This window comes from Eubalaena glacialis, chromosome 6 (genome assembly GCF_028564815.1).
Source record: "Eubalaena glacialis isolate mEubGla1 chromosome 6, mEubGla1.1.hap2.+ XY, whole genome shotgun sequence".
Lineage (NCBI taxonomy): Eukaryota > Metazoa > Chordata > Mammalia > Artiodactyla > Balaenidae > Eubalaena > Eubalaena glacialis.
Genome location: NC_083721.1, coordinates 116,924,910 through 116,937,846, shown reverse-complemented (window position 1 = coordinate 116,937,846; position 12,937 = coordinate 116,924,910). Strand labels below are relative to the sequence as shown.

The 12,937-nt window shown below is 36.9% G+C and overlaps 1 protein-coding gene across 7 annotated transcripts in view; it reads left to right on the top strand.

Annotated features, from left to right (window-relative positions):
- The window catches only part of MBNL1 (muscleblind like splicing regulator 1), a 173,008-nt gene that overhangs the window by 25,791 nt on the left and 134,280 nt on the right, over window positions 1-12,937 (top strand). For 5 of the 7 annotated variants that reach the window (XM_061194554.1, XM_061194552.1, XM_061194556.1 and 2 more), the window contains exon 2: window positions 4,015-5,004. The exons of 1 other annotated variant lie outside the window; for it this stretch is intronic. In XM_061194554.1, the coding sequence (XP_061050537.1) occupies window positions 4,831-5,004 (174 nt within the window). In that variant the 5' untranslated portion in view covers window positions 4,015-4,830. Of the gene's footprint in view, window positions 1-3,607; window positions 3,829-4,014; window positions 5,005-12,937 lie in introns of those variants that run through there. One more of the 7 variants, XM_061194553.1, reaches the window with a different exon arrangement.

The window sequence follows — 12,937 nt, the reverse complement described above, 5'->3', positions numbered from 1 at the left end:
GACCCAAATCCTATAAAATCTTATTTTATCAAAGCACTCAGTTATGAAGATTTCTAGTCTCCTCTGAAATTCTTATGTTTCAATAAAGAAAAAGAAAAAGGTTACAAGACAGTATTCTGATATCAGCAATTTAGTCAAACCAATTTTGAGGATAAAGTTTGAGTTTGTTACTCCCAGTGCCCTGTATCAAAGGCTGGAACACATTATCAGGTGCAGCTGGACTATTTCATAAAGGTCGGTGTCCTATCTGATTGCTCACTTGTCCATACGTGGCTAATTATAAATGTTTTGATTATCGTCCTTGCCTAATACATTTTATAATAGTATTTTCAGCTTAGAAATACATATCTATAATTCTTTCAGTGATACTTTTTGATGTAAATAGGATTTCTCTGCTACAGAAAATATAAATAATCAGGACACCCATTTATAAGCATTTTATTAATTAAAGTATATTTTGTACTTGAGTGGGACTAAATCTGTAACATTGTAGAAAGGAAAAATAATCAACCCTAGAAATTAATTTTGTAGTTGTATTTAGACATAACCAGCAAGCAGTGAAGATATTTCTAATGGTACCATTGTCTTTCCTCATATTGTTTAGATCCCATAGATCATGATGAAATTTTCCTCTGAATTGGACACACATTCTCATAAACATGTTTATTCCTAGTAGGTTGAATAAAACCTATTCTTTTAGTAAACATTTCAAGAACATCTGTTATGTTCCAGGGACTGGGTTTTAAAAAAATGGTAATACACTCTATTGTCATGGAGTTCATAACCTTGGGGGCAAAAGTACCAAGAGATACAAAGTACTGAGAATATTCTGAAAGGGAATAATGTTTATCAGAGTTGGCTCAGCCTTCTACAGAAGGTGATATTTGAATAGCAGTTTAAACAAGGAGAAGGGATTTGCCAAGTTGAAGGGGTGAAGAAGTATGTGTCAAACCAAACAAAGGGTTAGCATGTAACAAGTCCCAGGAGCTCACAACAGTAGGACATATGCCAAGAACCTTGGGCAGTTCCCTCACAGCTCCTCTCTCCCAGGGAGGATAGAGGTGCAGCGCTGGGAGAAACCAAAAAGATAAAATGTGTCAATTCAAGACAAGGAGAAGAGTGCAAGAAAGAGGGAGTTGTACAGGCTGTTAGAGGTCAAGTAATGACAAGGGACTACGCGTAGTCTTTGGATTTGGCTTTGTTGGGAGCATTGATGACTGTCGCTGAGCAGTAAAGTAATAGTTACGGAGGTTACACTGATACAGATTCAAACATGAATGGAGGAGAAGCAGGAAAATAGCACGTGTAGATGACTCTTCAGACATTTGTTTGGGAAGGATGGATTAAGAGCATTAGGGAGAGGTGGTGTGTAACTAGGCAATGTCCCCTTCCTCCTGCTGTGCCACCCCTTCTAGTTTAGAGCTTCTTCAGCACTTTGAGGGCTCAGAGAAGGAATTGCAGGAAAGGCAGGTGTTGCTATAGAGAGGGAGTTTAGAGGGAAAGAAGTCTTGAGAAGGAGCCAGTTAAGGTGGCAGCTTAACCTTGGGCAGGAGAAAGGAAAGCTCATGGGAGACTGAGAAGAAAGATTACAGAAAGATAGTTTAAAGCTGGGTGGTGGGAAGGTGAGAGAGAGTTCATGCCTGAGGGCCACTATTTTTACTATGAAATATTTGTGACATATAAGATCATCTACTGTTGGTAGTGAGAGCAACATGGAGGAGGAGGGACTTGAGAGTAATGAAGTTTTAGAAGAGCTGGAGTGTGAGAGGGAGCTGTCCAGGGCCAGGGGGAGGATTCCTAGACAGTGGGAGGCCTGAGTGACCCTGGAATATAGAAATTTATAGAGGCAACAAGGAGTGTGTGTGTGTGTGTCTTCAGGTGTGTGTTCATATTTGTTTATATGGGTGTGTTCCTGCATGTGTTTGTGTATTTATGTGCTGTAAAGTTAATTCCAGTTTGCACGTAGAAATCGATCATTTAATTTGCCGCAGTTTATGGAGCTCCATCTGTTTTCCATCCCTAAGCCAGGCACTTAGGGTTACTGAGATGAGTAAGATTGTTTCTGTCCTTGGGAACATTAGGCTAGTGGGTCAGTCATGTAAGCAAATAAAACACTGTATAGGGGAGCGGAGGTAATTGGGAGGAGACAGTGTTAATATATGGGTGGGTGGAGACGGAGGAAGTGACATCTTGAAAGCTTCTTGGAAGAAGTGACATGTTAGCCAGCTTCTAAAGGAGGTAATGGTTGCAGGTGAAGCTCTTGAAGATTCCAGAAAGACAAAAGAGATGTTGACCACAGATGTGGTACATACGCAAGGCATGAAGAAGTTGAGAAATTTTGAATGCAGAGTAAACATTAAGGAAGGTGGGTGAATCTTAAGAGTTCGTGACCAACTTGGCTTTGTTTTTACAGAACCAGGAATTAGGACTGGAAAATTTTTTAAAAACAAAAATATTTCTGGAGCATCAGTATGAGTTTTTTTTTTTTTAAATCTTTCCAAAAGTTGTAGTCTTACTACAACATTTTCTAAACCTAGTATCTGGTAGTTTTTAAAAAAATTAATGTTAAGAATGACAGTATTAGTTCTAAAATAAATTTTTAAAATTTTGGCTACATATCCATGGTTTATGTATATGTATGTATATATATTCATATTCATATTCTGTATTCTAATTTCCAAATTATAAATATATTATACACCAGTTGGCCATTTTTGGCCCTTGAAGAAGTGTAACCTAACACTATTTATTATACTGTGTCATTGCTCTTTAGAGTGTGAAACTTTTAGAGTTATTAAAGCCTTGTTTTCTTTGGTAGCATTCAAAATGGGGGAAAAAAGTGTATGCTTTTGTTTCTGTAACTACTGAGCATTTTCTGAAAGTTTTTCCATCCAGATTGAAAGAGAAAGTAAGTTGTTAAAAGCAAAAATGCCCCGCTATAGAGAGCAGTCTGAGTTAATAATCATTAGGCAATAGGGGATCCCCCCCAGCTCCCACCCTCCAGCTTCATTCGTACCTCTGAAGTGCATCATGTTGCCCAAATCAAATTGTTCACTTAATATTTAATGTTTCTGCGATGGAATCACTTTCTCCCTTGAGGTTGACTTCAGATTTGCCAGCCACACTGACAACACTGCACTCCTTATTTTCCCCACATGACCTCAACTTCTGCTTAAAAAATGTTAGAATAAAGGATGCTTTTGTTCATATCTCGCCTGCCTGTGATATATTGACAAAGTGTCTGCCGGCTGAATGGAATAGTTTTACAGTATGAGTGCCGCTTTCAGTGGAGGGGCAGGACTTGGGCTGTAGAAGGAAGTGAATTGGATAGGTCAGGAGAATGTACCATTTGTAAACACCCCTTTCCTTTTTTATTCACGTGTCAGGACAGCAGGAGCAGGCTGTTCAGTGCCCGTGCCTGCGCAGAGCCGGCGGGAGAGCAGCTTGGAAGTCAGCTGCAGTTTTTAAACCTTGCTTTTTATTTCCTGATAATGATCTTCAAGTGCTTGGACTTGTTTGAGAAGCTGTTTTGAAACTAACATGGTTTAGTCCACTAACTGCATGTTGGGTAAATTCAAAACCCACATGCTCGTCCTCTTTCAGTGGAATAAGTCACATCTGATGGACATTTTCTGTGCTTATAGCATAGTAATGAACGTCTGACAGGCGCGACCTTTCATAAGACAACCCACACTATTGGCTTTCTGCCCAGAATATTGCTGCAACACTATCTGTGATTGGTTATCTCTCTATCATGCATTGCTTCACAAGGGGAAACGGCCCCTTTTTTTAATAAATCTACGATGGCTGGCTGCAGTATGCCTCACTGTAAGTATTGTGTGTGTGTGTGAGAGAGAGAGAGAGAGTGTGTGTGTGTGTGAGTGTGTAAGAGAGGGAGAGAGAGAGGCTGACTTGAATACTACTTAGTCTGGTAGCACATGGCAAGGTTGTGATACTGTAGGACGTCAGTGAAGAGCTACTTAGTAAATCTTAACCTATCTCTTTTTTCTACAGGTTGGTACTAAGAAGTGCCTTTCCTGACGTCTCTGCTGCTTGGAACCGCTTCTAGAGCAGTCTCTGCTTTTGCCTTGCTTGCTGCCAGCTAGACTGTGACGACAGCACATCCACCCTCCACCTCTAGCCCAGACACCCCCATTTCTACTTATAATCAAGAGAAAAGCTCTAAGTATCTGGCATTGCCCTAGGCTGCTTTAGTTTTAAAAGAAAAGTTTGCTGAAAAAGTAAGATATCTTCTGCCAGGAAATCAAGGAGAAAAAAAAAAAAATCATTTTCTCGATTTTGCTCTAAACTGCTGCATCTGTCTATGCCAAACTAATCAATACCGATTGCATCACCAAACTCCATTGCAAATTCAGCTGTGAGGAGATTCCCTTTCAGACAACTTTGCTGAAAGCAGCTTGGAAATTCGGTGTCAAAGGGTCTGCCACGTTTTCATGCTTGCATTTTGGGCTCCAAATTGGCACTGGGAAGGGGTTACTGAGAGCAAAAGGCTGATTCGAGGCCCTACTTTTAAACGTTCATCTACTTACGATCCTAGTATTTCTCTAAAAACCAAAACCTCTTTGAATTAACAGTTTCATGCTGTGAATTTCTAGTGGGAGATCTTTTCCTTGATATTGACAACACAATTTTCCATGTACTTTTAAAGCAGGGAGTGGGGGAAAAGTATTTTGGAGGAGACATTTTCATCATCATTTTACAGTTTTATTAGTTCAGTTTTTTCTTTTTTTGGTTGTTACTGTTTTTTTTTGGGGGGGGGTTGGGTTTGTTGGTTTCACTGAAAATTTTAACTACCTGTAAAATCTAAACATGGCTGTTAGTGTCACACCAATTCGGGACACAAAATGGCTAACACTGGAAGTATGTAGAGAGTTCCAAAGGGGGACTTGCTCACGGCCAGACACGGAATGTAAATTTGCACATCCTTCGAAAAGCTGCCAAGTTGAAAATGGACGAGTAATCGCCTGCTTTGATTCATTGAAAGTGAGTAAATATTATATTATTTTAAGGATATGCAATAATTGAATAAAGGGGATATGGATATACAGTCCACTGAGTTTGGAATTATGGATTGCTGTGTTAATAGTTTTAGTTATACGGTGTGTTCTTGATGATGTTGAGGTGGGGGACTTTACTGAGAAGCAGTAGAACCAAGTCTGGCCAAACTTTCTTTGTTATGAATAACTTTCTCCATCCTTTAATGCTGTGATTTTTTTTTTCTAGAGCAGAAGGTGTCAGCCTACTTTTTACTTAGTAATAGCTAAGTCAGCGCCTGTCTATAGGAATAGTAAATGTAGATACATGTGTGTGTTAGCATGTGCATAGATTATATACAAGGCCATGGCACTAGCTGAATGGGGATGATTTGTTTTTGCTTGTTTGAAAACGTGCTGTACCGTTGTAAAAGTATAGCAGATTTTGTCAGCTAAACTTGGATAGACTTTTTATATTAATGTTTTGACATTATGGAGTTCCTTTTTGTTGTATGAGCATATTATTTTAAGGCCAGAAGCAATGCATTTTGTGGAAAACATAACTAGAAGTAAGGTTCTGAGCTGCTGCCACAGTACCCTATCAGAGGCATAAACTTTGTTGAATGTGACTTTTATAATTCAGTAGAAATGCTTGAGTAGTATTATTAATTGGATTTTTTAAGTTTCTAAAATTCTAATGTGAAGTAACTTAGCAGTTTATTTTCTGTTACCTCCTGATTATTATGTTTTTATTTGTAACAGTCTCAGCTAGAGGTGTTAAAAGTTAGCTTTTGTGGGCACCATAATACCAACAAGTTCACTTTAGTATATTTCGACATTCAAAAATGTCATTGGGTTCGTATTTCAGGTTATCACGTTTGAAAGTGGGTCTTTTAAAAGATAGCATACATGTCTTAATTTTGATGTGCAAGGTCGACTAGAAGTGTGAAGATTGCTGGGTACTCTCTACATACTTGGTTTAATAAACTGCCTTTGAATGTTAATGTGCTGGTTTAATTCACTCTTTGAACCTTGGAGAGGGGAGTCGCTGTTATTTCAACATCTATAGAAAAGTGAAGGTTTCATAGATCCATTTTGTCTTTTGCAAAAAGAAAAAAAATAGTGCTACAGTAACCTTTCTTTAACACCATAGGGGTGAATTATCTGAAATAGTTAACACGTAAGTTAACTCATAACTCACCCCAATGTTATGAGTTAACTTGTGAGTTAACTATTTCAGAATTGCTTCTTGGTCCAGTTTGCACAGCTCACTTTGCTAAAGTTTCACCAAAGACTCAAGGATATTATCTTCAAAGTAGAATATAAAAAAAGGTATTAACGACAACAAAGATACCTTATAGTGTTAGATTGTTCTTAGTGTCATAGTGCTAAAGATCAATAAACAAGAGTTATAAATTACCACTGGGCCTTTCTTTTCCTTTCCTTTGAAAGGCATCGATGAAGGGCACAGTGGTTGTACCTTGTGAATGTGTCTTCCTAAATTCCTGCCAACTGAATTTAGGTGTAATTAGAGACTGGGACCCATAAAATGAGGGGCAAAGGGCTAATTACACTTGTCGGTAACCAGCTGTGTCCATAAGTAACCCTGTTTTGACCCAATTACTAGTAAATCCAATTTTTAATCCCACAGACAGTTGATGGTGCACTGGTAACTGCAAAATGAAGGACCTTAAACTTGGCTGTGACACTGAGTGGTTTCACAGAAGACCTGCTTTCACAGCATTTGGAAACATTGTGAAACATTAAAATTCAGTTGCTATTTTTCCATCTCAAAATATTTTTTTAGTTGCTGCTCACTTGTGGCCATAGAACAGTCCCCCTTTGAGTAAAGCAGCAGCATTGCTTAACGACATGCTGGGTGGTTAACAGGATTCAACTGCCACATCAACATCAAGGACTTTTTTTTTAATAACAAATAATTTCAAGATTTTAAATTTACTTTTGAAATCAGCTTGTTGTAGCAGCTAATCAGTGCAAACGTTGTCCATATTCTTTGTCTTTCTAAGAGAAACTGAAATTTAATTTATAGTGTCTAAAATGTGGTAAGATATTTTGATTTCAGTAACAGGGAAAAAATAAACACAGATTTATTTCTGGTGGAGCTTCATCCCCAGAACAACAGCTCCTTAAATGTTAGTGAACTATGTTAAGAATTAATTTAAAAAAATTTGAATGTGTAATTAAGTATTCATGTTTCAAAAAGCCATGTTTCATATATATGTGTGTATGTTTGTAACTAACACATGTGATTCTTGATAGAGTATTTAGAATCCCACCTTTTAGATAGTAGTCTTCCTGTGTTCAATTTTGTGGCTAAAATAGATCAAAAACATATTTTAAAACAGTTAAAGTAACTCTATGACTCATGCCTGAAGTTCTGAAATTTGGGAGCATTATGAGGTTTCCATGCCAGTAACCGCTAGATCATTTGTATTGTTTCAGAGAGTAAACGGAAGGAATTTAGAAAACTTGTAATATCCTGACTTCTTTAATAAAATGTGTTCTATATATTGCTACAATCCATAGTCCAGCCTTTTGTGAGTTCTTGAGCCCTGAGATGGAGGTAGCCTGTGTAATCTACTATTTTTAGCAAGTTAGGAAAGCAAACCAAATACTCTCTGAGAGGACCCTGGGAAATGGCTGTACCCTTCAGCTGTGCTGTTTCAGACTTTGGCCAGGCTCCCAGGTGACTTAGGTTTATAGCAGACTTCTACATAGAGGCGGAGAATTCATTTCATTAAAAACAGAAGTCAAACAGTTCAAGAAAGTATTTATGTAAAAGAAATCAATTGGCATGTTACTAAAGGGAATAGGAAGAAAATCAGCTGATAGTCTTTTAGTTGCATATTGGTGATTTTAAAGTTTAAATAATTAACTTAGATGCATTTACTACGTGAAAACCTAGAATTCTGCATCACAATAAATGTGTTGCTAAGTAAAATGAGAATATATAATAATGAGGAATATATGTACATATGCATATACTGAAATAGAATGATAGCAGTAAGAAAGAACAAAAGATGTAATAAATGAGTTATCATTTATAAATTAAACAATATTTTAAGCACTTAATTTTTCTCCCTTAATTTTGCTTTTGCACTTGCAGTCCTAATTTCCAACAGTCTAAGAGTATATTCATATTGAGAATTAAATTGCTCACAGATTATAGATTTGAGTGTTTTATTACTTCAGAAATACTGAACATTAGAAAAGGTGTTTTATTTAATGCTGGAGAGGATTTTTTTTTTTCTTATGGCTTATGAAAGGGATACCAAAAGAGAAAAATATCAAAAGAAAAATGTCAGCACTATAAGATGCTATTAGAATATTATGTTTCAGGAATGATGATTCAAAGAGTCGTTAATGGCAAGTTACCTATTTTCTTCAGTAATAATCTCTTAACTAAAATTAAGTAGTTGATATAAAGAAAGCCTACAGGCTGTATTTTAATGTGATGCCAAGTTATTTATATTATCAAAAAATAAGCTTTCATCTTGGGAGCAGCAGAAAAGAGACTTGCTTATTGAATTCTTCTTTTTCAAATATCCATTTATTTTTCAGGGGCTGTGGGAGGAGAAATATAACCTTTATGTTTACTATCTATTTTCCAAAAATCTAGCAAACTTTTTACCTTTGAAAAGTTTAGTACCTTGTTCTCTTATCAAATTAGGCAATTTTGTTTAAGATAAATAATTGCTCCTTTCACTGTTATACATGTTTGTGTATATAGGTAGCCCAGCTGATCAAATTTATCATAGACACATCAGAGACCAGATTCCACTGCAAAGTAGTGTGGAATCAAGGGCATGAGCGAACACATTTAAAGTGCCTCTGAAGACTTAGCAGAATATATGAAGTAATAAAATCAGCTATTAGAAGACACACAAATAGGTAAACATCCAGGTAAATGAGCAACTAGAAAACTCACAGTTAGTAACGCAGATAAACCAAGTCTCCAGATGGTTACGTGGGGATAGGGTGACATAACTGGACATAATAAAGTGGTCTCAAGGTATTTACAGTTACATTTTAGAAGATCTTCCGTTGTTAGCACAGTTTATCTTCAGTTTAGCAATTGCCTGTGTTGCTCCTGCTCTAAGTCCCAGCATAGTCTTTCCATAATATCTTTTAAACCAGTTCAGCTGATAATCCTGACAAAATGGTATCTGCAAATTGCAGGCTAAACACCTACTTTTGAATTAAAACTTTGATCTAGTAGGCTCCTAATTGGAATAACTTTTACCTAGCATTTCATTGTTGTTTGTTGTTTTGCTAAGGGCATCTCCCATGTGATATGAAAACTCTGACAGAGTATTATATGTACATGTAACTCTGTAGGTACATATTCAATGTGTCTTTCAGTGACAGGTTGACACAGGACTTCCTCATTTCCCCCTAATGATTTAGGAGCTGAACTATTAGCATAACTTGTGTAGCATTGTGTATCATATGAAAGTTCAAATTGTATTTTCTAAGCAGAAACGTCACAACTTTGTAAGAACACCCTGTGAATGAGCCAGGTGTAATGTCATCAACTCTGACACAAACCTTTCTTTAATGAAATTCTCAGTAGCCGCAGCTGCTTTGGTAATACTTACAACTTTATTCATTTACCTATTTATATTCTATGGTTAGACATTTTTTTAGGATAATATTTTTTAAAGGAGTAAAGCTTTTTAAACTTTTGGACAAATTTCAAGGCGTGTTTTGAATCATGATACCTAAGGCACTAATTCTAGAACTAGTTTTTTTTTCCTTCATAAGATTATGGTACACTGCTTCTATTTTTTCTTTTTCGCGTTAAACCTTGCTTCAATTTTTGTGTGTGGCAAACTAAAAACAATTTAAACCTAAAGCAGTGTGGCACTTATAATCGAGTTCAAACTTTAATTGTAACTCAGACTTCTAAATGTACACAAAATTCTGATTCCACGAATGGCCTCAAACCAATTCCATGTACAAGGCTGTTGCTGACGGCTATTACTGACTTAAAAGAGCCTATGCAGCGTGGTGTAAATCTTGTATTCAGGAAGTGTGTGACATGTGCCCGGTTCATGTGAGAGGTGAGAAATTGAATGTTTCTCAGACTCAGCACAGACACCTAGGGACCTAGTTTGGGAAGCTTATCCTGTCATTTTCCTTGCCAAGGATAAGTAGAGGATTTCAGCTATCAACATCGCTAATCTGTTACCTTTCATGCTGAGCAATGTCTCTGCCTTCCCACAGACTTAGACAAAGCTTCTTATTTTCTTACAAAGAGATCCTATTGAGCAAATTTTGAGTGTTTTTTTTTTTTTTTTTTTTAAACTTCAGCAGAAACAACATTTTGTGCTTGTAGATAAGGGAGCAATTTCTATGTTAACAGGGCCAAAAATTATGTCAGTGGAAATGGATAACTAAGTAGATGGTCTGTGATTTAGCCCTGATGATAGTTATTAATACGCAGAAATTTCAGTAAAAGCAACTGGAAAGGCTTGTTAGAAATACTTAGTTGCTTGAAGTATAACAGATTGTTAGAATAGTGATTTCTTGGTGAATTTCACCTTAAGAATAATTCTGGTGAGGACATCTTATTCTAATATTTATTTATGATAAACAACTACAGAGTTTTTATCTAATACTGTATTTCTTATACAGAAAACATCAAATGAACATCACCTACAGCATTATTTATACTCTTTTGGCACATTTTTGAAAGATTTTCACTTTGAGATAGTTTGATTTGTTGTTAGAGATAAAACTTTCTATATTTATAAGGACTTGTGTTTTAAAAATACTGATAGTTATAATCCCTTATACATTATCATTTGATTGAAAGGCTGTCTCCTGGATACCTTTGGGCCTTGGCCGTGTCTGACCAGTATTATTCTTCTTGGGTTATCCCTGAGTTCTTGCCAGGTTTCTAACTGCCCAGCTTCAGATCTGTTGGTTCTGATCCCTTTTTATATTTCTCTCTGGAGTCATACAGAAATGATTTAGATGTTTTATCTTTAAGGAATTATATTCAGTATTGAGTAACAGAGACACCTTTCCTCCCCAGCATGAGGCATAAACAAATTAAGGGTTTATATTTCAGTAGGTTGTCCAGGCCTATGTGATGACTCCACAGTCACTAGAACTTAGGTTTCTTCACCCTTAGGTCCTCGGGAGCACATGACTTCCAACCATAGGTTTATTTAAAACTTGCAAGATGGCCACTGCAGTGCCAGCCACCATATCTGCATTCCAGGAAGCAGGAAGAAGCATGGGCAAAAGAGGCCACAGCCCAGCCCACTTAGGCTCCTTTTAGCAAAAGTCCTCTAAGCTTCACCCAGTGATTCATCCTGGTTTCTCACTGGCAGCAAGGATAGCTGGAAACTATGTACTTAACTGTCGCCCTGATTGAAACCATGCCTCTGGGTAGTTTAGGTAGAAAGGGGGAAATGGATGTTCAGGAGGGCAGTTACTGGGATGGGAGTTAGCGAGATTTTTTTCCCCCCAGAAAACTTCAGAATCAAGTATCTCTCCCTGAAAAGCATCTGGGTATGAGGGGAGATCACTTCTGAAGAGAAACTTGTATCTTCTTATCTTGGCAAACCTGTCCTCACTTTTCCTGTCTTCGTTAACTAGAGTTGCCTTATTTTTTTTTCCTTTCAAATCATGATATATTTAGTCAATAAAATATGGCCTATCACAAATGGATTGATTTTTACTAATACAGAATTAAAAAATTGCTTTCTTTATTTTTTAAATTTTCCTATTGCCAGTGCATACTTATATAAACAGTTATATATTTATAACTGGAATATAACAGGAATGTATGTCATAAAAAACAGGTCTCAATGATTTCGACAAAAGAATCTATAGTTACTCTGATGCCTATTTCTGCTTCTTCTGCAAATATACTTTATTTCCTCTGTATGAAGCAAAATAAAATGAGTTCATATTTATTGAAAATTATTTTATGCTGGTCAGTATTTTCAGTGCTTTTAATTTTTTCATAGTACTTAGTCCTCACATAAACTCTTTGAAGAGTTACTGGTATCACTGCCGTTTCTCAGATGGTCACACTGAAGTACAGAGAAGTTAAGTGATGTCCACTTAAGGTCATTCACCCAGTAAAATGTGGACTCCAAGCCTGGTAACCTAATTTCACAGCCTGCACTTTTAACCACTTTCCTGTAAAACATTGCTTCTTAATTTACATATCCACATCCCAAGGATTCAGCAAAAAAAATACCTGAACAGCAGTGCTTAAGAATAAAAATTAAAATTTCAGGCAGATTCACAGCATAGGGCCTAAAGCAGTAAATACTCAAAACATTATATTTTAAGTCAACAAATAAATCAGTGAGTGAACACGAAATAGCATCAAGAATGCTTCCACCAACTTTCAAAGATTATATATTTGTTTTAAATGTATGGCCATGTAGGAAAAACATTTTAAATTAATCACCTTAAGGAGTCACTGTATAAACTATATAGCTGTCCCCCAATGTATTTAAAAAACCATATTCCAAAGTTTTAATTGTTTAGAAACCATTTTTCCACAGAAGCAGTGTGGTTAAGTCATTAGTCCAACCCTGGGAAGCCTAAGTAACCCATAGGATGCTTGAATTATAGTCCAGTACAAAGAGTACCCTGGAAACTCTGATTATTAATTAAACCCAGGAGGCTCCCCAGAAACATTATGAGTACTATCCCATCATACATCTTAAGTAATATTAGTGTCATAGACCCCCAACTGCTTTTGTTAAACTGTTTCAATGGGAAAAATACATTTCAAGTTCCAGTTTGGGGCTCTGGAAATTCATCCGGGCCTAATGCAGGGAGGGTAGCCTTTCCCAAACTCCCGGACACTATCTGCAAGCCGGTGCGAGAGGTTTCCTCAGCTCCATGTTTGGGCTGCTCCTGTGCCCCAGAGCTGGCTTTCAATAGGGCAG